At 45.6% G+C, this 26,221-nt stretch overlaps 1 protein-coding gene across 3 annotated transcripts in view; it reads left to right on the forward strand.

Annotated features, from left to right (window-relative positions):
- The window catches only part of scn5lab (sodium channel, voltage gated, type V-like, alpha b), a 501,419-nt gene that overhangs the window by 339,823 nt on the left and 135,375 nt on the right, over nt 1-26,221 (forward strand). For all 3 annotated transcript variants that reach the window (XM_072576302.1, XM_072576305.1, XM_072576304.1), the window contains exon 18: nt 2,766-3,218. In XM_072576302.1, the coding sequence (XP_072432403.1) occupies nt 2,766-3,218 (453 nt within the window). The remainder of the gene's footprint in view (nt 1-2,765; nt 3,219-26,221) is intronic.

The following is a 26,221-nucleotide window of genomic DNA, read 5'->3' on the forward strand; positions in this document are numbered from 1 at the left end:
ATTTTATTCCTACAATAAAGAGAAATTCCAAGGGGTGGACCCTCATTTGTGTTTCCCTAAAGAAGTTAAATAACTGGTCAGAATACAAAGTGACTTACTAAAATGTTAATCAGAACTAATAATTGAGAGTATGAGGGGAAGCTAGAAATGTAACAACAGATAGTAAGAGTTTCTATAGATACATGAAGAGGAAGTAAAGTGAGTGTTGGTTCTTTAGGGTGAGAATGGGATGCTACTAGTGGATCATAAAGAAATGGTGCTTGTAATAAAGAAATATTTTGCTTCTGTCTTTACAATGGAGGATACAAAAAAAACCTCAAAAATAGCAGCAATTCAGCAGGTTGAAGGAAGCAAGGAACTTGACCAAATTATAATCAAGAAGGAAGTAGTATTGAGCAAACTGCTGGGGCTGCAGGTTGGCAAATACCTTGGTGCTGATGAACTTTATTCCTGGATCTTAACAGAGATGGTAAATGAGAGAGAGATTCCAAAAGGGTCAGCACGCTTTTTGTGAACGAAAGGTCATGCTTAACCAACTTATCGATATTCTTTGAAAGTGTAACATGTGCTGTGGGTAAGGGGGATGGGCCTTGGATTTCCAGAAGGTATTTGCCAAGGTTTCACATAAAAGGTTACTGCACAAAGTCGGAGCTCAGGGTGTTTGAGTAAAAAATGGTACAGGCAGAAGATTGGCTGGCTGGCAGAAGATAGAGTATTCATAAATGGGTGTTTTTCCGATTGGCAGGATGTAGCATCTGGAGTCTCACAGAGGCCTGTGTTAGGCCTTAACGTTTTGATGACTGATGGGAGGGATTTTAACCCTACGACGAATCCTGTTGCAAGTTATGCCTACCTTGAAGAAGTTCTCCTCCTCTCTCCACAAGAATCTCAGAGAGTCTCTCTCTCTCACTGCAACCCCCTGGTCACCAGTTTCCTCATTTCCCCTCCCCCCACCTTACCCCAGTTCCAACCTTCCAGCTCAGCGCTGTCCTCATGACCTGTCCTACCTGCCAATCTCCCTTCCCACCTATCCACTTCGCTCTCCCCTCTGACCTGTCACCTCCATCCCCACCCCCATTCACCTGTTGTACTCCTTGCTACCTTCTCCCCAGCCCCACGCCCCACCTCCCACCCCCATTTATCTCTCCACTCTGGAGGCTCCCTGCCTCTATTCCCGATGAAGGGCTTTTGCCCAAAACATTGATCTTCCTGCACCTCGGATGCTGCCTGACCTGCTGTGCTTTTCCAGCACCACTCTAATCTAAACTCTGGTTTCCAGCATCTGCAGTCTTCACTTTTGCCTGCCTTGATGGGAGGGAAGGACAAGCACATAGCTCTAAATGAAAGATGAGATAACAAGGATGCAAATTGATATAGATAGGTTAAATGACTGAGTGAATTCAGACAGATAGAGGTCCACGTGGGAAAATATGGAGTTACTCACTTTGTCAAGAAGATTCAAAAAACAGATCATTGGTTAAACAGTGAAAGACTGCAGAATTCCAGGAGACAAAGGGATCTAAATGTTGTAGCCATATGAATGATTAAGAAGCTCATAGAACACTATCTTTTATTACAAGAGAAATTGAATATAAAAATAAAGATGGTATGCTTCAGTTATACAGGACATTATTGACATCACATCTATGTGCACTTTTAGTCTCCTTATTCAAGGAATGAGGTAAATACGTCAGAAATTATTTTTGAGGAGATTTTCTCGAACACAGGGATTGGAAGGGTGTGTCTGAGTGGGACCCTCTTCCGAGGGTCATTGTGGAGTTGATGGGCTGAATGGCCTGCTTCCACACTGTCGGGATTCTATGAAACCAAGAGAGACCAGAAGAACAATGGAAGTGTGAAAGGTGTCCACAGGGTGTAGCCAAGCTGAATAGAACAGGGCTTTTAAGGACGGTTGGATAAACATGTGAAAGAAAGGAGAGTTATAGAGGTCTTTCGGCCCATTATGTCCTGACCGGTCATCAAGCTACTATCATCCCATTTCCCAGCACTTGGCCTCTCGCCTTGCATGCTATGATTTTCAAGTGTTCATCTAAATACTTGATAATTGTTCTCACCTCTACCAACACTTGCACGCACTGAGTTCCAGACACCCACCAGCCTCTGGATGAAAAGCATTTTCCTCAAATCCCATCTAAACATTGGTCCTTACCTTTGTATTGATCCCTCTACTAAAGGGAAAGACTTTATCCTGTCTACTGTAACTATGCCCCTCAGAACTTTACGCACCTCAATCAGGTCCCTCCCACTTCCCTCCTCTGCTCTGAGGTAAACAGCCCCAAGGCTATCCAGTCTCTCCTCAGAGCCAACTCACTCCATCCCAGGCAACATCTGGTGAACCTCCTCTGCACCCCCTCTAGTGCAATCCCATCCTTTCTATAGAATATAATGTAACGTCATAAACAGAAGGATATTCAGGTAGAGGGAAGTGAAGGAGGATTGGGCAGAGGTTTATGTGGGGCATAAACTGGCCAGCATGGACCAGTTGGGCCAAAAGGTCACACGCTGTACTATCAATTTGATGTAATAGAGGCATAGAGGTCCACAGTACAGAAAAAGGCTGTTCAGCCCGTCAAGTCAATGCTGGTGAAAAACAAGCACCTACTGCCATTTTCCCAGCACTAGGCCAACAGCCTTGTTTGCCTTGACATCGCAAGTGTAAGTTCTGCAGAAAGTTTCCAGCTGCAAACTGCTGGTATAATTTGAGAATAAGAGAAGACGCCAATAACTTTTGCTCGTTTTTCCAGGTACTCAACCTCTTCCTTGCCTTGCTCCTGAGCTCCTTCAGTGCAGACAACCTCAGCTCTCCAGACGAGGACGGGGAGATGAACAATCTCCAGATTGCCTTGGCCCGCATCCATCGCGGCATCAGGTACCTAAAGAGGGCCATCGGCGAATCCTTCCAGAGCTTCTGCAAGGGGGCTGAGCCCTCAGTGGAGGGGAAGGCCATGATGGAGCTCCCAACCTATGTCTTCAATCACACAGGCACTGAGAAAGGGAAAGAGTCGGAGTACAAGGACGGGAATGGGACAGCCAGTGGTATTGGGAATAACAGCACGGCCATGGGCAGGATGAACGAATCCATGGCCAATTACTTCAAAATGGCCGACGGCGTGCCCATAGCAGTTATTGAACCGGAGTTAGAGTTTGTCGAAGAGGAGGAACAAAGCACCTTCACGGAAGTGGCAGTCAACGAGGAGGTAAGAACATGGCCCTTTCTTGACTGGGGCTCTTCGATTTCTTCAGGTGGGAGAAAGAAGGGGACTTTGGGTTCTGGGTCTCTGAAGCTCATACCTTCACCTCCTGCCCGGCTCCGTGGAAGATTAATTAGTAGAGGTTAATTAATTTGACTCTTCAGCAGCTCCTGCCATCTGGTGACAGGACCACAAAGACACTGTCGATGAACAGTTTCTATTCCCCAGTGTTTTCTCATTGCATTCGGAGTTGCAGGGGTCAGACTAACAATCCAGAGGAAAACCAAAAGAACTGCAGATGCTGTAAATCAGAAACAAAAATGGAGGTTGCTGGAAACACTCAGCTGATCTGGCAGCATCGGTGAAGTAAAATCAGGGTGAACGTTTCCGGTCCAGAGACCCTTCCTCAGCTGATTTATTGTCCGTTCCTAAATGCCCAGAGAGCAGTTAAGACTCAACCAAATTGCTGTGAGTCTGGAGTCACATGTCGGCCAGACCGAGTAAGGACTGCAGAGTTCCTTCCCTAAAACATGCCGGATGGGTGTTTTTTTTTTATCCCACCTGACAGTCACCACTTATCTAGCTTTTAATTATAAACTGAAATTCAACTTGTGCAATCTGGGATTTGAATTTACGTCTCCAGCCTGAGGCTCTGGAGTGACATTACCATCGTTTTTAAAGGGAAATGGGTAAGTGCCTGAAGGGAAAAGGGCTACAGGACCAAAGCGAGGTAGTGAGACGAGCTGAGTAGCTCTTGTAGAGGGCTGGCACAGGTGTGATGGGCCAAATGGCCTCTGTCTGTGCTGAGGTAAAAACAATGACTGCAGATGCTGGAAACCAGAGTCTAGATACTGCTCCTCGGATGCTGCCTGAACTGCTGTGCTTTTCCAGCACCACTCTAATCTAGACTCTGCCTGCGCTGAAGCCATTCTAGGCGAAAGTGAGGACTGCAGATGCTGGACATTAGAGTCGAGAGTGTGGTGCTGGAAAAGCACAGCAGGTCAGGCAGTAACCTCGGATGCTGCCTGACCTGCTGCGCTTTTCCAGCACCACAGTCTCGACTGAAGCCATTCTATGCTGAGCGGCCTGTGATCCCATTGTCGAAGTTGGTTTATGCTGGAACTCTGTGTGTTTTTCCAGGTGGGCCTTTTGACGTCTTCCTTGCTTCCTGCAACCCTCCTGCTTTTCTCTATCCCCTTCAGTCCCATTTATCCGACAGTCCCACAGCCAGCCTGAACGTCCACAGGCCAGGAGCTTGATCTCCCAGTCGGCTGCTCAGTCTGAGACTCCAGCAAGTTGACCTGAAACTGACAGGCAGCCGGTTGACTGGGGAACAATGAGTTGGCAGGTATTCGCCATCAGGCAAATATTTGCACAGCACCCCGGCCCTTGCTGGGGTCGGCAGCTGGGTTCTGACAATGAAAGCACCACAATAGCGGAGTCACTATAAACGGCTGCGGCATAGCCTTGTATATTGTGTGCAGGTCATATACTCAAATATTTGTTTGAGTGGAGATTAATTTTTAAAGGGAGATTATTGTCAATTGACAGACTATTGGAAGGGTAATTGAATTTGTTGGTAATTAGAAACAGCCGCACTGTTATGACTGAGTTATTCATCATTTCTCTCGCTCCCAGCTGACTGTATTTTCGGTTGAATGCAAAGACTAGTGATTCAGGGACGTCCTCCCTGTGTCTAGGTAAGGGTTTGGCTCCATTCCAGGAAATTTGCGCTCTTAGAGACAGCTGGGCACAACTCCAAAGCAAGCGTGAACAAGCAAAGGGGGTAGGTCTGCGCCAGTCAGAATGGGAAGTGGATTCAGCCAGTTCGCTTGTTCTGAAACCACACCCTAACTAGCCAGCCACAGGAGCTAAGCAGCCACTTCCCTGGGTTCACGAACTATCAGGGAAGGTCTCCCGCCCCAGGCCCTGGTTCTGGACCAGGCTGATTGGCCTCTGCCGAAGTTTTGCTATCCCTCACGGTTACATTAGGAAGAGAATCAAAGGGTATGGGGAAAAGGCAAGAAAATGGAGGTGAGGATAATCAGATCAGACATGATATCATTGAATGGCAGAGCAGATAGGATGGGCTGAATGGCCTACTTCTACTCTTAAATTCTTAACATTTGGGTCCATATCTATTTGTCATAGAGTCAAACAGCACTGAAACAGACCCTTCAGTCCAACCAGTCCATGCCGACCGTAATCCCAAACTAAACTAGTCCCACCTGTCTGCACTTGGCCCATATCCCTCCAAACATTTCTTACGCATGTCTTTTAAATGCCTTAATGTCTTTTAAATGTAACTGTGCCAGCATCCACTGGAAGGTCATTCCATTTACGCACCACTCTCCGTGTAAAAAAAGTTGCCCCTCACGTCTTTTTTAAGGATTGACTGACAGGGGGCGCTGATCAACTCGGGTGTTGTTCAGGGTAACACTGACATTGTGGGGTTGGATTTGCCCCTGTTGCCTGTGTCACTCTGGGTCTGACTCCTCTCTCTGCTCTGCCACAAGCCATCAGGCAGTGATTTGTTCAGAATTGAAGATGTTCTCTGGAGAAGAAGCTGAGGGGATTTAATAAAGGCATTTAAGGGTTTGAAGCGTTCAGAGATTTTAAATTATTCTTGAGATGTGGGCTTTGGAGATTGGTCCAGCACTTATTGCCCGTCTCTAGTTGCCCCTTGAGAAGGTGGGGGTGAGCTGCCTTCTTGAACTGCTGCAGTCCACGTGCTGTGGGTTGACCCACATTGACCTTAGGGAGGGAATTCCAGGACCTTGACCCAGTGACAGCGAAAGAACAGTGATATTTTTCCAAGTCAGGATGGTGCAGGCTTGGAGGGGGATTTGGAGCTCGTGGTGTTCCCATGTATCTGCTGCCCTTGTCATTCTAGATGGAACTAGTCGTCGATTTGGAAAGTGGTGTCTGAAGATCTTTGGTGAAATTCTGCAGTGCATCATAGATAGTGTATATTGCTGTTGCTGGACATCGATGGTGGAGAGAGTGGATGTTTGTGGATGTGGTGCCAATTAAGCGGGCTGCTTTGTCCTGGATGGTGTCAAGCTTCTTGAGTGTTGTTGGGACTGCTCCCATCCAGGCAAGCATGGAGTATTCCATCACATTCCTGACTTGTGCCTTGGAGATGGTGGACAGGCTTTGGGGAGTCAGGAGGTGGGTTACTCACTGCAAGATTCTTAGCCTCTGACCTGCTCTTGTAGTCACTGTGTTTATGTGGTGAGTCCATTGAGTTTCTGATCAATGGTAACCCTCCAGGATTTGATCATAGGGGAATCCAGTGATGGTAACACCATTGAATGTGAAGGGGAATAGCAAATTGCATTTCTGGTCAATGCTGTCTCCAGGGTGCTGGTAGTTAGAGTGTCAGTGATGGTAACACCATTGAATGTCATGGAGAATATCAGCAGTGAGGAAGGGGGTAGCAATCAGAGGACATCGATATATTATAGCCAGAGGTGAGGCCAAGACAAATCATTCAGTGCAGATTTGCTAACAACTTTGGGAAATAAAGTGTTTGAATGGGAAATGAGTCAGGGGGTGGGTGGGAGCGGGTAGGACAAATTGAATAGCACTTTTAAAGGGCCAGCACAGGCACAGAGGACCAAAGGGGTAGCCATGGGCACCCGTATGGGTCCCAGCTATGCCTGTCTCTTTGTTGGCTACGTAGAACAGTCCATCTTCTGTAGTTACACTGGCGCTACTCCCCATCTCGTCCTCCGTTACATTGATGACTGCATTGGCACCACCTTGTGCTCCCGTGAGGAGGTTGAGCAGTTCATCAACTTCACCAACACATTCCACCCTGACCTTAAATTTACCTGGACTATCTCTGACACCTCCCTCCCCTTCCTGGACCTCTCCATCTCCATTAATGACGAATGACTTGACACTGACATTTTTTACAAACCCACCCACTCCCACAGCTACTTGGATTACACCTCTTCCCACCCTACCTCCTGCAAAAATGCCATCCCGTACTCTCAATTCCTCCGCCTGTGCCATATCTGCTCCCAGGAGGACCAGTTCCACCACAGAACACACCATATGGCCTCCTTCTTTAGAGAACGCAATTTCCCTTCCCACGTGGTTAGAGATGCCCTCCAACGCATCTCGTCTACATCCCGCACCTCTGCCCTCAGACCCCACCCCTCCAACCATAACAAGGACAGAACGCCCCTGGTGCTCACCTTCCACCCTACAAACCTTCGCATAAACCAAATCATCCATCGACATTTCCGACACCTCCAAACAGACCCCACCACCAGGGATATATTTCCCTCCCCACCCCTTTCCGCCTTCTGCAAAGACCGTTCCCTCCATGACTACCTGGTCAGGTCCACGCACCCCTACAAACCACCCTCCCATCCCCTGCCACCGCAGGAACTGTAAAACCTGTGCCCACACCTCCTCCCTCACCTCTATCCAAGGCCTTAAAGGAGCCTTCCACATCCATCAAAGTTTGACCTGTACATCCACCAATATCATTTATTGTATCCATTGCTCCCAATGCGGTCTCCTCTACATTGGGGAGACTGGGCGCCTCCTAGCAGAGCGCTTTAGGGAACATCTCCAGGACACTCACACCAATCAACCACACCGCCCCGTGGCCCAACATTTCAACTCCCCCTCCCACTCTGCCGAGGACATGGAGGTCCTGGGCCTCCTTCACCGCCGCTCCCTCACCACCAGACGTCTGGAGGAAGAACGCCTCATCTTCTGCCTCGGAACACTTCAACCTCAGGGCATCAATGTGGAATTCAACAGTTTCCTCATTTCCCCTTCCCCCACCTCACCCTAGTTCCAAACTTCCAGCTCAGCACTGTCCCCATGACTTGTCCTACCTGCCTATCTTCTTTTCCACCTATCCACTCCACCCTCTCCTCCTTGACCTATCACCTTCATCCCCTCCCCCACTCACCTATTGTACTCTATGCTTCTTTCTCCCCACCCCCACCTTCCTCTCACTTATCTCTCCACCCTTCAGGCTCACTGCCTTTATTCCTGATGAAGGGCTTTTGCCCGAAACGTCGATTTTACTGCTCCTCGGATGCTGCCTGAACTGCTGTGCTTTTCCAGCACCACTAATCCAGAATCTGGTTTCCAGCCTCTGCAGTCATTGTTTTTACCAGGCACAGAGGGCCGAGTGGTCTCTGGCTGTGCTGTAAGGTTACAAGAGTTTGTAACAAAGAGCCGCTGGGGAGTTCAGGAAGTGGTGTCTGAGAGGCAGCATTGTCCAGGGTTGAGTTGACTTGCATAGCCTCACAATGCACAGCAGGTGTGTTATTGAAGGCGTGACAGATGCTTTCATCTGTGCCACTTGACATGAATGAGAACAAGCACAGTTTAACAGGAGCACGCAGCTGGTAAATGGCTGCATCAACCAGCTTCTCCTCCATGGAAAATGATTTGTTTTTCTCCCACTGTTCAGTGCAACCATTTCTCTGGCTGTTCATGTTAAAGTGAGTCATGTAAAAAGAGGGTTTTTTTAAAAATCAATTTAACTTGACTTTTCAATTACCTGGGACTCCAATATTTCCCTGGCCCATTTTATTTTGTTAAAGAGTCATGGAGCTGTATAGCACAGAAACAGACCCTTCAGCCCAACGTGTGCATGCCGACCTCGTATCCTAACCTAATCTAGTCCCATTTGCCAGCATTTGGACAATATCCCTCTAACCCCTTCCTATTCATATACCCAACCAGATGCCTTTTAAGTGTTGCAATTGTACCAGCCTCCACCACTTCCTCTGGAAGATCATTCCACACACGCACAAACCTCTGTGTGAAAAAGTTGCCCCTTTGGTCCCATTGTTAAGAAGCAGAATGCAAGCCTGCAGAAACATTGAAATGAGTCAATGAGATAAGGAGACAGTCCTTGATTTTGTATCTTTGGGCTTCAGTGGTGACTGTCATTCTGTTACGCCTCTGAATCCCCAAGGTTTCCTCACTCATTCCTTGCTTAAATAGTGAAGTTCCTTTTGGCCAGGATCATTCCAGAGTCTACAGAATTGTGAGGGATGACCACCTTTAACTCTACAGCCAGGTCACTCAGCACTCTAGGTGCAGTTCCCCATTTTCACTAGTCCCAAGGTCCCTACTGTGGAGACAAACATAACATATTTTGTCTAATTTCTCTCTGCCAAGTATTTATCCCCCATGATAAAATCTCCTGCCTCTGCTTGTAATCATGTATCTTTGCTAATTCTACTTTTCTATAGTAATTTTACAGTTTATTTTTTATATTTGTCACTACTTGACTCTCATAATTTATTTCCCTTTTCTTCATCTGTTCCTTGGCCTTCATTTGCAGAATTCTAAAATTCTCCACAATCCTCAGGTTTACCATTTTACTTTACAACTTTATATGCCTTTTCCTTTGGTCTAATACAATCCTTGATTTTTCTTTTGTCAGCCACACTGGATACTTTCATTGCTTCTGTGCACTAAAGGAATGCAGTTTTCATTGTAAACCACATACTAGTTCTTTAAGAGAATAGTTGCTCAGGCTAGGAACAAATTAAGTCAAAACAGAAAATGAAGAGAATATGATCCTCTTAAAATGATGAGGCTCTGTTTGATATTTTAATGCTTTTATTTCTTGCATTGTTCAGTTGTCTACTCTCTCGGATTAACCTGTCTCTATCAATTAATTATTCTATTAGTTACTAAAGACAATGGTGATAAGGAAAACAGGCAGCTTAACCAAACATAGAGGTCAAAGCTGACTTGATGTCACCTCCACAGATACATACAGCCAGAATTGGAGACCGTGTTACCTTGTTAATTGTTTTTGTCTTTGGTTGCCTGAAATAAGGCATGGCAGTGCAGAATACTCAGGACATTCAATCTAATTCACAGTGGGATGAAATACGCTCAGGTCCAACAGGAGGCTAGTGAAGCCTTGTGTAGAGACCTTTAGCCCATGTGAGCGTGCTCGTGATTGTTTGATACTGACCTGCTTTTCCCATCCCATGGTCTCTGATTCGAAGCCACTATTCTATCCATCCAGTGAAAGCATAAACAAGATTCCACAGGATTACTATCGGGGAATTGACTTTGAAATGGCAATTTTTACAGCATCTTATACGACTGCCCCTCAACCCTATCCCGAGCCTCACATTCTCATCTCTCACACACACTCACTCACTCTCACACAGATACACACACACACTTACTCACTCACACAGACACAGACGGTCACACACATACAGACACATGAACACAGATTCACACACACATTTACAGACACAACCCACACTCACACACACACACACCCACACACACACACGCGCGCACACACACACACAATTACACACACACACATCCACACACACACGCACCCCCACACACACACACACCCACACACACACCCACACACACACAGACACACACACCCACACACACACACACAGATCCACACACACACACACTCACACATACACACCCACACACACCCACACACACACCCACACCCACACATACCCCCCCACACACCCACGCACACACCCACCCACACACACACAGACACACACACATACACACACACATGTACACACATACAGACACACACCCACACACACAGACACACACACACATACACTCACACACACACAGACACACACACACATATACACACACAAACACCCACACACAAACACACACCCACACCCACACACCCACACACACTCTCTCTCACACTCACCCACTCACACACACACACACACACAGACACACACCCACACACACCCACACACACAGACACACACACACCCACACACACACACACCCACACGCAGACAGACACACACACCCACACATACAGACACACACACACATACACACACACACTCTCACACGCACACACACACACCCAGATACACACACACATACCCACACACACACAATCTCTCTGTCTCTCACACACACACACACACACACACACATACACACATACACACACACACACCCAGACACACACACACATACCCACACACACACACACACACAGTCTCTCTCTCTCTCTCACACACACACACACTTGTTGGTTGGCAGGAAGAAAAAGCCTCTCTAAGTCTGAAAATGGTACATCCTCAGAAGCACCATCCCTCAGATCAAGCTTGTTCATTCTCTCAGAAGGTCCCGTGGTATTTTTTGATGATCACCATTTATTCCTCAACACTTAACATCATGAAAACAGCTGATCTGATCAATATCAGAGAGCTGTCTGTGGGAGCTTGCTGTGCACAGAATGACATGTTGCATTTCCTGCTTGATAAGCTGTGCCTGTGCTTTCAATGTACCCTCCATTAGCTGTAAAGGACTGAAGAATGTCTTCAATTGATGAGAGTCGCTATAAAAATGCAGATCTTTCCTTGTCTGTTCCCTCCATTCCCATTATGCCCTCAGTAAAACAACCCTCTGCATTGCGAATGCAAGGAAACAGGATTTGTCAAAATGCAACTGGCTTCTGACCTGATTACAGGAATTTTTCCAGGAATCTCTCTGTGACTTGGCATCTTTGCCGAGCTTTCTCATACATCTTTGATGCCAAAAAAAGTGACTGAACGGAGGAACTCAGGAAATGGCAATGATGTTGAAATGGGAACAATGTGCAAGGGTGTGGGGAAGGGCACTGAGTTGTGATGTTTATTTTGAGGACATGATGGGCTGAATGGCCTCCTTCTGTTCCACAACACTTTTGTGATTCTGTATTGAACAAATTTCATGTGTCTATCTTCACTGTAAAAGAGGCAAGTGACAAAACCGAAACAGAGGGTAACTCCCTCCCTAGTTTTGGGAATGGTCCCAGCACACAGAGAGTGGTTCGTGTGGAATAAACTTCCTGAGGAAGTGGTGGATGCAGATACGTTCACAATGTTTAAAGATATTTAGATAAGTACATGAGTAAGAAATGCTTGGAGGGATGTCAGCCAGGATCAGACAGGTGGGACTACATCGAACATAGAACATAGAACATTACAGCGCAGTACAGGCCCTTCGGCCCTCGATATTGTGCCGACCTGTCATACCAATCTGAAGCCCATCTAACCTACACTATTCCACGTACGTCCATACGCTTGTCCAAAGACGAATTAAATGTACTTAAAGTTGGCGAATCTACTACTGTTGCAGGCAAAACATTCCATTCCCGTACTACTCTCTGTGTAAAGAAACTACCTCTGACATCTGTCCTATATCTATCACCACTCAATTTAAAGCTATGCCCCCTCGTGCTCGCCGTCACCGTACTTGGAAAAAGGCTCTCCCTGTCCACCCTATCTAACCCTCTGATTATCTTATATGTTTCTATTAAGTCACCTCTCAACCTTCTTCTCTCCAACAAAAACAGCCTCAAGTCCCTCAGCCTTTCCTCGTAAGACCTTCCCTCCATACCAGGCAACATCCTAGTAAATCTCCTCTGCACCCTTTCCAAAGCTTCCACATCCTTCTTATAATGTGGTGACCAGAACTGTACACAATACTCCAAGCACAGCTGCACCAGAGTTTTGTACAGCTGTAGCATAACCTCATGGTTCCGGAACTCGATCCCTCTATTAATAAAAGCTAAAACACTGTATGCCTCCTTAACAACCCTGTCAACCTGGGTGGCAACTTTCAAGGTTGAGTTTGAGATCATGGTTGGCATGGACTGGTTGGACCGAAGGGTCTGTCTCTGTGCTGTGTGACTCAATGATTCAAGGGATGCAGGTGAGGGGAAACAAAGGAATTATTAGCCTGAAATCAGTCATTGGGGAATTGCTGGAATCTACTCTTGAGGAACTCTTACTGATACACTTCGGCAAACTTCAGGTAATTAGATCAAATTAATATGGTTTTACAAAAGCGAAAGGCTGCCTGACAAATGTCCTGCAGGTTTTCAAAGATGTAACCGGTTGTGCAAAGAGATCCACGAGGTGTACTTAACAGGGAGTTTCAAAAGGCTTTAATAAGGTTCCACACAAAATGTTAGGGGCTCATGGAGTTAATTAAAATTAATTCATGGGAAATCACTGCCTTGGCAGCATTTATTGCCCATCCCTAATTGCCCAGAGGGCTGTTAATTGTCAACCGTATTGCTGTGTGTCTGGAATCAAGATTAGAGTGGTGCTGGAAAAGCACAGCAGGTTAGGCAGCATCTGAAGAGCAGGAAAATCGACATATCAGGCAAAAGCCCTTCATCAGGAATTGGGCTTTTGCCCGAAACAATGATTTTCCTGCTCCTCGGATACTGCCTGACCTGCCGTGCTTTTCCAGCACTACTCTAACCTTGACTGATCTCCAGCATCTGCTGTACTCACTTTCGCCTGTGTGTCTGGAGTCACATGTAGTCTAGACCAGGTAAGGATGACAGATTTCCGTCCCTTAAGGGCATTAGTGAACCAAATGGGCTTTTCCGACAATGGATACACGGTCTTCTCAGATTCTTAAATTCTAAATTTTTATTGAATTCAAATCCCACCATCTGCTGTGGCGGGACTTGAACCCCCGTCCTCAGAACATTACCTGGGTGTCTAAATTAATAGTTCACTTAACAATGCTACTAGGCCATTGCCTGCCCTGAGGGCAAGGGTGACGTGTGAGCATGGATAAAGGATTGATCAATGGTTAAAAAGCAGGTTAATTGTGCACTTTCAAGTTGGAAGACTGTAACTAGCTGAGCTTTGTAAGGACCAGTTCTGGGGCATATTAGTAACGTAGATGAAGAGGCAGAGAATAATAGATCTACGTTTGTTGCTGATACAAGTCAAAGTGGATTTCCCACTGTGAGGAGGTCACTGAGGCTGCAAAGGCACTGGTAAGAGAATGGGCAACAATCCCAGCTACCATCAGTTCTGAGGAAGGGTCACCCAACCTGAAACATTAACTCTGATTTCTGTCTTAGATGCTGCCAGACCTGCTGAGCTTTTCCAGCAACTTGTGTTTGTATTTCTGACTTACAGCGTCCACAGTCCTTCCACTTTATGTTTCGGCAGATCGGGGGGAGTGTGAAGTTATTCCCTTTGATTAGAAGGATAGAAAAGCAAAATATTTTTAAGAGGATCGAAATTTGTAATTATTGATGTTCAGAGAGACTGAATGTACAAGGAACACAAGTTCCTTGTAGTATGAAATAACAGCAAGGCATTGGCAAGTAAATGACAGGTAGGTTTTTACTGTAAGTGGATTGGAAGACAAGAATGAAAAAGTCTTGCTACAATCGTACAGGCGTTGGTGAGACCACATCTAGAATAGTGTATGCAGTTTTGGTCTCCATATTTACAGAAAGGTTGGAAGTGATGCAGCAAAGATTAATTAGATCAGCCTCAGGTTATGATATCCTAATATCAAATGATGAGGAAATTGAATCTATATTGTCTGGAGTTTAGGGGAGTGAGAGATGATCTCACTGAAGATTATAAAGAGGCTTGGTGGTAGAAATTGAGGGATTGTTTCCACTGGCTGTGCGCTCTGAACCATGGGGCATGGTCTCAGGATAAGGGTCAATCATTTAGGACTGAAACGAGGAGAATTTTCTTCACTTAAAGAAGTGAGAATCGTTACCTCAGGAACTAAAGGAGATGGGAAGAATGTCTGTAAGTGGAGTGGACTTGATTTGATTCATTATTGTCACATGTACCTTAGGTACAGTGAAAAGTTTTGTTTTGTGTGTGCAATGCAGGCAGATCATACCATACCAAGTGCATTGGAGTGATAGAGCAGAGCGAGGGATACAATCCTACAGCTGCAGAGAAGGTGCACAAAGAGTGAGATCATCATTAAAAATGAAATTTGAGAAATCTAACAACAACAGGGAAGAAGCTGTTCTTGAATCTGTTGGTTCTTATGTTTAGGCTTTTGTAACTTCTGTCTGACAGAAGAGGTTGGAAGAGGTTCTAACCGAGGTGGGAGGGGTCTTTGATTCTCCTGCTGTTCCTGTATTCCTAGTGGAGGGCATGACCATGATTGAAAAAGATATGAGAATGACAAAAGGATAGGCTAGATAAATGGGCAGATGGAGTTCAACGTAAACAAGTGAGAGATTATCAATTTGGGATCAAACACTGATGAACCAGGGGTACTTTCTAGATGGTATAAAGTTCAATACAGGGGATGTCCGAAGAGTCTTGGGGGTTCAGTGCATCCATCTCTAAAATGTCACAAACAAGTGCAGAAACGAATCAAGAAAGCTAACAGAATACTGGTCTTTATATCTGGAGGACTGAAGTACAAGGATGCAGAAGTTATGCTGCAACTGTTCAAAACCCTGGTTAGCCCTCACACAGAGCACTGGGAACAGACCGAGGTGCCTCACCTTAACCAGGGTACATTGCCCCTGGAGGGAGTGAAATGTAGATTTACAAGAATACCTGGACTTCAAGATTCGGGGATGCCGGTGTTGGACTGGGGTGGACAAAGTTAAAAATCACACAACACCAGGTTATAGTCCAACAGGTTTAACTGGAAGCACACGAGCTTTCGGAGCGATGCTCCTTCATCCTACCACCTGATGAAGGAGCATCATTCCGAAAGCTAGTTTGCTTCCAATTAAACCTGTTGGACTATAACCTGGTGTTGTGTGATTTTTAACTTTGGACTTCAAGGGTTAAGTTATGAGGAGAGATTATACAAATTAGGCCTGTTTTCTCTAGATTTTAAAAGGTCTGATCGAAACCTTCAAGATACTAACAGGAAAAGTCTTGGAAGATAAAGATAAACTATTTCCACTGGCTGGGGGTTCTAGAAGATGGAGGTTGAGGGGGGACCTGATTGAGGTCTACAAAATCATGAGGGGTATAGACAGGGTGGGTAGCAAGAAACTTTTTCCCAGAGTGGGGGACTCAGTTACGAGGGGTCACAAGTTCAAGGTGAGAGGGGAAAAGTTTAAGGGAAATAATCGTGGGACATTCTTTAGGCAGAGGGTGGTAGGTGCCTGGAATGCATTGCTAGTGAGGTGGTAGAGGTGAGCATGATAACGTCATTTAAGATGTATCTAGACAGATACATGAATGGGCAGGGAGCAGAGGGAGACAGATCCTTAGAAAATAGACGGCAGCTTTAGATAGAGAATCTGGATTGGCGCAGGCCTGGAGGGCCAAAGGCCCTGTTCTGTGCTGTAATTTTCTTTGTTCTTTGTTCTTTAGAACCAGGGGCATAGTCTGAGAATTAGGGCCAAACCATTCAGGAGAGATGTTAGGAAGCACTTCTACATGTAAGTAGGCAAGGTGGCTCAGTGGTTTGTACTGCTACTCCACTGCACTAGGGATCCTGGGTTCAATTCTACCCTCGGGCAACTGTCTGTGTTGAGTTTGGTAAAAACAATGACTGCAGATGCTGGAAACCAGATTCTGGATTAGTGGTGCTGGAAGAGCACAGCAGTTCAGGCAGCATCCAAGTAGCTTCGAAATCGACATTTCGGGCAAAAGCCCTTCCTCAGGAATAAAACACATTCTTCCTCTATCTCTGTGGGTTTCCTCCCCACAATCCAAAGATGTACAAGCTAGGCAGATTGGTCATGCTCAATTGCCCATTGTGTCCAAAGATGTGCAGGCTAGATGGATTAGCCATGGGAAATGTGGGGTTTCAGGAATCGGATAGTGGTCTGGTTGGGATGTTTTTCAGAGGATCAGTGTGGACCAAATGACCTGCTTCCATACTGTAGGGATTCTACGGTTCAAAGGGGCGGTAAATGTTTGGAACTCCCTTCCACAAATAGCAGTACAGGATGGATCAGTTGTTAATTTTAAATCTGAGAGAGATCAATTTTTGTTAAGCAAAGGTGTTAAGGGATATGGGTCAAAGGCAGGTAAATGGAGATAGACCACAGATCACCATAATGAAACACAATCTAAATCCAAGAATAGCAATTAGTTCAACAATCTTGAATTTTGATGATGACACTGACTGGAAAACAGAATTGAGGGAAATAGTTTGAATCTTTATGGGAGATAAGTGCTTGGCCTTTGCAGATTATTCTTCTGCAAACACCTTAATCATAGAATGTCAGTTGTTTGTAAGAAAGTGAAGTGAATACTGCCTCATCTAAAAGCTTAGGCAAATGAGAAATGATGTTGTATCACTCCAAGTGCAGCCAGCAGCTCCAGTGGAGAAGTACCTTTCTTGCAAAGAGCAAAGTAACCTTTTGTGGAATCTCCAAGTATTTCAAAGGGTCAGGAACCCAGGCATTCTGTAACAAGGGCGGAGGCTGAATGTGACTGAGGCTTCAGTGACGGAGCTGGGATCAAAAGTTTAAACAAAAAAAAACAAACAGAAAGCGCAGTATTTTTAGTAACATGGCCTCACACACCAGCAACTACTTGATGTCATGTTATTGAAGCCGGTGTTTGGGGGGGGGGGGGGGGGGGCAACCGTAAAAGGGAAGGTTTGCTTCCTTTGATAATCCTGTGAGGAACAAGCACCTACTTTGACTCAGTCCGCTAGATTGCTTGGCAAAGACTGTGGTTGATAATGTGACTCATTATGCAGCGTGAAGGCTGCCACCCCAGCAACAATGAAAGCAACTGGACAAAACGAGGTGATAATGTGATGCCTTCCTGTCCCTGCCCTTTCCTTGACTCTGCATCAAATTCCCAATTAACTCCGTCGGCTTCCACAAAGCCAGGTCGTCACCGCCCCTGCCTCTGCCCGTATTGATTTTCCAACCCTAGCTTTCTAGGATCTGAGCAAGAGCCGTTCAAGGTGCAGCAAGCTGTTGGCACTTCCCCCTGGCATTTACCCACCTCCTGGGAGTAGGGGGTTCCTCCAAAGAGTAATTAAGCAGGAGGTCCCACAGGGTGACAAGCCTCAGAGCAAGCCCCAAGCCACCTGAAACCCAGGCTAAACCAGGAGGAAAAACACTGCCTTGGCAGCTGTTTCCAAATGTATCCCCCAGCCAGCCCCATGCACCATGATCAACACACAAACATGCACTTTAGGGACAAGATGAGGCCACTCAGCCCCTTGAGCCTGCACGCAACATGCTATAAGGTCGAATTACTCCAATAAGCTTCCAGCCCCTTGCTTACCTCTGGCTCCAGCTTCTCCCACAAGAGGAAACATCCTTTCCACATTTAGCCTGTCAGCGCAAGAATGTTCTAAGTCATCCCTCACTCTTTCAAACTCTGGTGGAGAATGTCCCCACCTTTCCTCATACAACCATTCCAAGTATTAGTCTAGTCTAGTGGTGGTGAAGGGGACTTGAGGAGGTTGCAGATGGCTATGGCAAGGTTGAGTGAATGCACAAAAATCTGACACATACAATCTCTACAGCATGAAAGCAGGCCATTCGACCCATTGCATCCACACCAACCCTCTGAAGAGCATCCCACCATGACCCACCCACCTTATCCCTATAACCTTGCCTTTCCCTTACCATGGCCAATCCATCTAACCTGCACATCTTTGGGCTGTAGAAGGAGAACCACCCAGACACAGGGAGAATATACAAACTCCACAAGGACTGTCACCCAAGGGTGGAATCGAACCCAGGTCCCTGACACTGTGAGGCAGCGGTGCTAATCACTGAGGCACCATACCACGATAGAATTATAGGAATCCCTACAGTGCAGATAGAGGTCATTCAATCCATCGAGTCTGCACCAACCCTCCAAAGAGCATCCCAACACCCCCCACCTTAACTCCATGATGCAGCATTTACCATGGCTAACCCACCTAGCCTGCACATCCCTGGACACCAGGGGACAATTTAACATTTGGAGTCTATTGTGGGAAAACATGAAGTTGTTCACTTTGTTAGAAAGATTGAGAAAGCAACGTATTACTTTAATAGAGAACGACTGGCAGGGACATTTGTTAGTGCCACTTGAGAGGCTTTCAACTAGTGTAAGAAGGTGAGAACTGGAGCAACAAGTATAGAGATTGGGGAATGGATTGAATCTAAGGCAAAGAAAGCTATGAAGAGCGGTCAGCGAGAGGTTGTCAGCTCGGCAAAATTGGAGGCTTGCATTTGCTTCAATGCAAGAAGTATGGCAGGTAAGATGAATGAACTTGGAGGCTAGACTAACGCATGCAATTATGATGTTGATGCTATCACAGAGACATAGTTGAAAGAGGAACAGGATTGGCAGCTTAACTTTCTGGAATATAGATGTTTTAGATGAGACAGAGGAGGAAGTAAAAGAGGTGGGGGAGTTGCATTGTTGATTAGGGAGTATGTCACGGCTGTGTTGTGGGATGATACCTTGGAGGGATATTGCAGTGAGGCATTATGGGTAGAGCTCAGGAACAGGAAGGGTCCAATCGCAGTGCTGGGATTGTACCACAGACCATCCAGCTGCCAGCGGGAGATAGTGAGAGATATGTAGTCAGATTCTGGAAAGATGTGGAAATAACAGGGTTGTTGTGGGTGATGTTAACATCTCCCATATTGACTGGCACTCCCTTAGTGCTGGGGGTTTGGATAGGGAGCAATTGGTTCAGAGGGTTTTTTGAAACAGTACATGGTTAGGCCAACTAGGGAGGAGGGTCTGTACTGGATCTGGTATTGGGGAATGAGCCCAGCCAGGTGATCAATGTCTCAATGGGAGAGCTTTTGGAAATAATGACCATAATTGCGTAAGTTTTCAGATACTTATGGATAAGGACAAGAGTGGACCTCGAATGAAGGTGCCAAATTGGGGGGGAGGGCCAACTATAACCAAATTAGGCAAAAATTAGAGAGAATGTGGATTGAGAGTGGCTGTTTGTGGGTAAATCCACATCTGACATGTGGGAGTCTTTCAGACCAGTTAGTTAGAGTGTAGGACAGGCTTGTTCCTGTGAAAATGAAAGACCACAATGGCAGGATTCAGGAACCTTCAAGAAAATTAGCAGCTTAGTCTACAAAAAAGCATACCTAAGATCTAGGCAACTAAAAGCAGGTCAACTCCTTGAAGAATATAGAGAAAGGAGGAAGGAGCACAAACAGGGAGGTGGGAGGGCTACAAGGGCCCATGAAATATCCTTGGCCAACAGGATTAATGAGAATCCCAAGGTATTTTATACATATATCAGGAGCAAGAGGGAAGCTCAGGGAAGGGTAGGCCCATCCAAGGATAGAGGAGGAAGGTTACGTGTGGAGCCAGAGGAAATGGGTGAGATCCTTAATGAGTACTTTACATTGGTATTCACCAAAGAGAGGGACATGAGGGATGTTGAGGTTAGAGAAACATGTGTGAATACTCTCAGGCAGGTCAACATAATGAAGGAGGAAGTGTCGGGTGTCTTGAAATGCATTAAGATAGACAAGTCCCCAGGGCCAGATGGGATGTCTCCCAGGATATAGTGGGAGGCAAGGGAGGAAATAGCTGTGGCCTTAACCGATATCTTTGCATCCTCTTTGGCCTCAGGCGAGGTTCCAGAGGACTGGAGAATGACCAACATTGTTCCTTTGTTTAAGAAGAGAAACAGAGATAAGCCAGGTAATTACAGGCCAGTGAGCCTTATGTCAGTGGTGGGGAAACTGTTGGAGAAGATACTGAGGCACAGAATTTATTCACATTTGGAAGCAAATGAACTTAGTTGTGATACACTGTATGGGTTTGTGCGGGGCAAGTCATGTCTCATCAACTTCATTGAGTTTTTTGAGAAGGTGACAAGAATGATTGATGAGGGAAGGACAGTGGTGTTGCATATAGGGACTTTAGTAAGGCATTTGATAAGGTACCTCATAGCAGGCTACTACAAAAGGTACAGTCTCGTGAGATCCGGGGTGAACTGGTGAGATGGATACAGAACTGGATTGGTTATAGAAGACAGAGAGTAGCAGTGGAAGGGTGCTTTACGGAATGGAGATCAGTAACAAGTGTTGTTATGCAGGAATCAGTGTTGGGACCTTTGTTATGATTTGGAGATGCCGATGTTGGACTGGGGTGTACAAAGTTAAAAATCACACAACACCAGGTTATAGTCCAACAGGTTTAATTGGAAGCACACTAGCTTTCGGAGCATCGCTCCTTCATCAGGTGGTAGTGGAGGGCTCGATCGTAACACAGAATTTATAGCAAAAATTTAAAGTGTGATATAACTGAAATAATCATTGAAAAAAATTGATTGTCTGTTAAACCTTTCATCTGTTAGAATATAGTGATAGTTTCACTTCTTTCATGTGTAAATCACAAAACCCTTTTTTAAAAGTTGCATTCTCGGGTTAGCTGTTAACAATGGTGATAGCTAGACAATATGTTGAAGGTGTTAGCCCCCTGTGTTCTCTGTCTATGACCTGATGTTTAGATTGATTCTAATCTAAAAAGTGAGATAACAGAGTTTTACATAAATTCATGCAGTTTTTGAGCTCAGAGTTCTACATGAAAATTAGATTACTTACAGTGTGGAAACAGGCCCTTCGGCCCAACAAGTCTACACCGACCCGCCGAAGCGCACCCACCCAGACCCATTCCCTTATGTTTACCCCTTCACCTAACACTACTGGCAATTTCCCATGGCCAATTCACCTGGCCTGCACGTTTTTGGACTGTGGGAGGAAACTGGAGCACCCGGAGGAAACCCACGCAGACACGAGGAGAATGTGCAAACTCCACATAGTCAGTTGCCTGAGGCAGGAATTGAACCTGAGTCTCTGGCACTGTAAGGCAGCAGTGCTGCCCACTGTGCCACCGTGCTGCCCACGGAATACATGCAGTTTTTGAGCAAAGTACAATGTAACCCCCTGCAAGTACAAATTCGCCCCACAACATATATGTGTGCATGTGGGTCTTTGTCTGTGTGTGTGTGTCTGTCTAGGTTGGGGCTGTGAGTGTGAGAAAGTGTATGCGTGTGTGTAGTGAGTGCAGATTGTCTTAAGTCTGTGAGGGGGTGCATGTGAGAGTGTGGGAGTGTGTGTGATGGTAAGGGTGTGTGTGAGTGTCTGTGTGCGCGTCTGTGTGTATGTGTGTCCGTGCACGCGTCTGTGTGTATGTGTGTCCGTGTGCATGTGTGTATAGGAGTGCCTGTGTGAGTGTGTGTGTGTGTGTAGGAGTATCTGTGTGTAGTGCAATGGTGATCACCTGTAATGTGACATGAACCCAAGGTCCCAGTTGAGGCCCTCTCTATGGTTACCGAACTTAGCTATCAGCCTCTGCTCGGCCACTTTTCTCTGCTGCCTGTCCTGAAGTCCGCCTTGGAGGATGGTCACCCGAAGGTCCGAGGCTGAATGTCCTGGACCACTGAAGTGTTCCCCAACTGGGAGGGAACACTCCTGTCTGTTGATTGTTGTGCGGTGCCCATTCACCCGTCGTCGTAGTCTTTGCTCGGTTTCCCCACTGTTGTTTGTGATACATAGACAGTGGAACCTCGATTATCCGGTAGTCGATTAACTGAATTTCGGATGATCTGAAGCAAGGCTTACTGTTATCCTGCATCAATTATCCGGCATTCAATTAACTGAATAAAATACTCTCTACCTGTGTCATTTGGATATTCGAAGTTCATCTGTAAATGATCAGGAGGAGAATGTAGGTGGTATGAATAGTAACTTGGCAGATGATACCAAAATTGGCAGAGTGGCAGATACCGAGAAGGATTGTCAAAGGATACAGTGGGATATGGACAGATTGCAGATTTGGACAGAGAAATATCAGGTGGAGTTTAATTCAGACAAATGTGAGGTGATGTACTTTGGAAGATCAAATCCAGGTGCAAATTATACAATAAATAGCAGAACCTTCAGGAGCATTGACACACTGAGGGATCTGGGCAAACAGGTCCACAGATCCCTGAAAGCACATTCATTGAACAATGATAAGGTGGTCAAGGCGGCATATAGTACGCTTGCCTTCATCAGCCTGGGCATCGAATATAAAAGTTATGTATCAAGCTTTAGTTGGGGCCACATTTGGAATATTGCATGCAGTTCTGTTTGCCACACTACCCAGAGGACGGGGATGCTTTGGAGAGGGTGCGGAGAAGTTTGCTTGGTCTGGAGGGTTTTAGTTATGAGGAGAGAGCAGATAAACTCCCTGGAAAGATGGAGGCTGAGGGGTGACCAGATGGAGGTGTACAAATTTATGAGAGACATAGATAGGGTGGATTTTTGTAGGCTGGAAAGGTCAACTACAGAAGAGCACAGATTCAATGATAACACTGGTGCTTATGCCTTTCAGTCCTTTATAGATAATTGTGAGTAAACTGGTTTTGGCAGACTGATACTTATATCAATGATCATCCCTTGAATTTCAAGTTAGACAATGGGTTAGAGTCATTACATTATCAGATAGTGAGCCATGGTTAAGAGAACGCTGCCTAGAGTTGACAACAGTGCAACGGTATGGTCAAGGAGGCACTGCACTTCAGATTAAACATATTTTATAATCAATTGCCCAATATAAAGGACACCCAGTAATCAAAAAACTGGATATTCTTCTGAATCAATAATTCTAACCTTTGAACTCAATTTTCCTTAAATGATGGAAGGTGTTGTACTAGTTAAAGTCAAGTCATCACTTGTCAAGGAACAGCAAGTAAAGGAACAACCTGTCAAAGGACAAAAGGTAGAAGATTTCACTGGGCTTTCTTAACTCATGGCAGACCCCATACCTACAGCCAGATCCATGGAGAGTAACTGTGTTCACAAGTGGAGGCGATAACCTCATGGATTGTCAATCCAAGTAATGCTCTGGGTTTGATTCCTGCCACAGCAGATGGTGGAATTTGGATTCAGTGAAAATCAAGAATTAAGAGTCTCATGATGATCATGTGTCAATTTTCAGGAAAAGCCCATCTGTTTGACTAATGTCCCTTAGGGAAGGAAACTGCCGTCCTTACCTGGTCTGGCCTATAGGTGACTCCAAAACCACAGCAATTTGGTTGATTCTTAACTGCCCTCTGGGTAATTAAGGATGGACGATACATGCTGACCTAAGCAGCAACATCTTCCTGCTATGAATGAATTTTTAAAAAGCAACTGGTTTCATAGTCACAATGAAATGAGAGCCTGTAACAATACTGATTGGCAGAAATGTTTTCCACTGCAATCTAGATTGAGCAGTGAGACTACAAGATCAGTTTGTCTGTGAGGAAACTCGAGCAATGAGATAGCCAATAAACAGTGTGTCTGACTTGTAATGTGGAGCACTGCTTGGTGAGCAAACAGCGACCACAGACTCTAGGCTGAGGTTAGATGCTGAGGCAACTTGGAAGCGATATGTTCAAGCAGAATATTGGACTTCCTGACATTCCCAGAAAGAATCCTCAGTGACTGGGACAGAGATCATGCCGAGCCGAAACCAATCCTTCGAGAGCAGAACTGGGACAGCTAACGTCTGGGTTTCACTGATAATGCAATTGCTGAGGGTGAATGGAAAGGTCCAAATCAGTCTCGGGCCGATGTTTGAGATTTCGTTGGTACAGAGCAGGGAGAGTTATCCTTTGGTGTCCCGGCCTATATTTATCTCTCAATCAACAGTGGATGAAAAACTGTCAGGTCATTATCAACCTTCTACTTGTGAGACCTTGCTGTGTGCAAATTGTTTGTCTCATTCTCTGCGTTACAGCAGTGACTGCAACTCAATCCAATTCCCTTACCTCTCCTTAAAGCACTCTGGAATGCCTGGTCCTGCTTTATTGATGTCAGGCAGCCATTCCCTGCTCCACCTCTCAGGGCTATTCCTCACCGAATCAGAGTCGACCAATTTGGTTTAAACTTAAATAAGCTTTGGCAGTTAACTTTCAGTCATCACCAGTTGGTGCATTCTTCTTGAGAATACCTATTACCAATGAGAGTCTAATTGCCATCAAACCAGATGGGACTCTCTCTATTCCTGATGAAGGGCTTTTTCCCGAAACATTGATTTTACCTGGGTTAGGATATCTGGTCAGCATGGACGAATTGGACCAAAGGGTCTGTTTCCGTGTTGTACATCTCTATGACTCTATTAAAAATCTATGTTGTCCGTAAATGTTTTCAAAGTGCCAGCATCCACCACACTCTGAGGTAGTGAATTCCACAGATTCACGACCCTTTCATCCCTGTTTTAAATCTGCTGTCCCTTATCCTAAACCTCTCATTGTAGATTGCCCCACAAAAGGAAACGGCCTCTCTATGTCCACTTTGCAATGTCTTTAATGTATCATTTTTACTGCATTGCTCATTATATTAGGACAGATCATAGAATCCCTACAACGCAGAAAAAGGCCATTTGGCCCATTTAATCCGCACCTATCCTCTGAAGAGCATCCCAGCCAGACCCAGCCTCCCATTTAACATTGCCAGTCCACCTAACCTGCCCACTGTGGGAGGAAACTGGGCCAATCTGGTGGAGAGTGTGCAAACGCCACACAGACAGTCGTTCAAGGATGGAATCGAACCTGGGTCCCTGGCACAGTGAAGCAGCAGTGCTAACCACTGAGCCACCCACCTTGCCACACTTTGGTGAGCTCAGCCGTGCAAAGACAGAAATTGTGGAAGATGGGCAGCAAGTCCAGCAACATCTGTGCTGAGAAAGCAGATTTAACATTTCAGGTCCAGTCACTCTTCACAGAACCTGAAATGTTGACTCTGTTTCTCCCTCCACAGATTCTGCCAGACCTGCTGAGTTTCTCCAGCAATTTCTGTTTTTTCAGCTTCGGATTTCTGCAGTTGGTTACAAAACTCTCCCAAAGCTAAAGATCCATCTGCTGTTAACTCTGTGACTATGACAGAGGTTGTTCAAGACACTGATGAGGCCTCTTCTGGAACATAATGTCCAATTCTGGTCACCCTGTTATCAGAAGGATACTATTAAGCTGGAGAGGGTTTGGAAGAGATTTACCAGGATGTTGCTGGGTGTGGAAGGTTTGAGTTGGAAAGAAAGGCTGGGACTTTTTTCACTGGAGTGTAGGAAATTTGGAGATGTCCTGACAGAAGTTTATAAAATAATGAGGAATACAGATAAAGTTAATAGTCGTTGCCTTTTCCCTCGGCTGGCAAATTTCAAGACAAGGGGGCACAATTTTGAGGTGAAAGGAAAGAGATTTAAAAAAAGATATGAGGGGCAAATGTTTTACACAGAGGGTGGTTCCCGTGTGGTATGAACCTCCTG

Source organism: Chiloscyllium punctatum, chromosome 8, assembly GCF_047496795.1.
Source record: "Chiloscyllium punctatum isolate Juve2018m chromosome 8, sChiPun1.3, whole genome shotgun sequence".
In the NCBI taxonomy this organism is placed as follows: domain Eukaryota; kingdom Metazoa; phylum Chordata; class Chondrichthyes; order Orectolobiformes; family Hemiscylliidae; genus Chiloscyllium; species Chiloscyllium punctatum.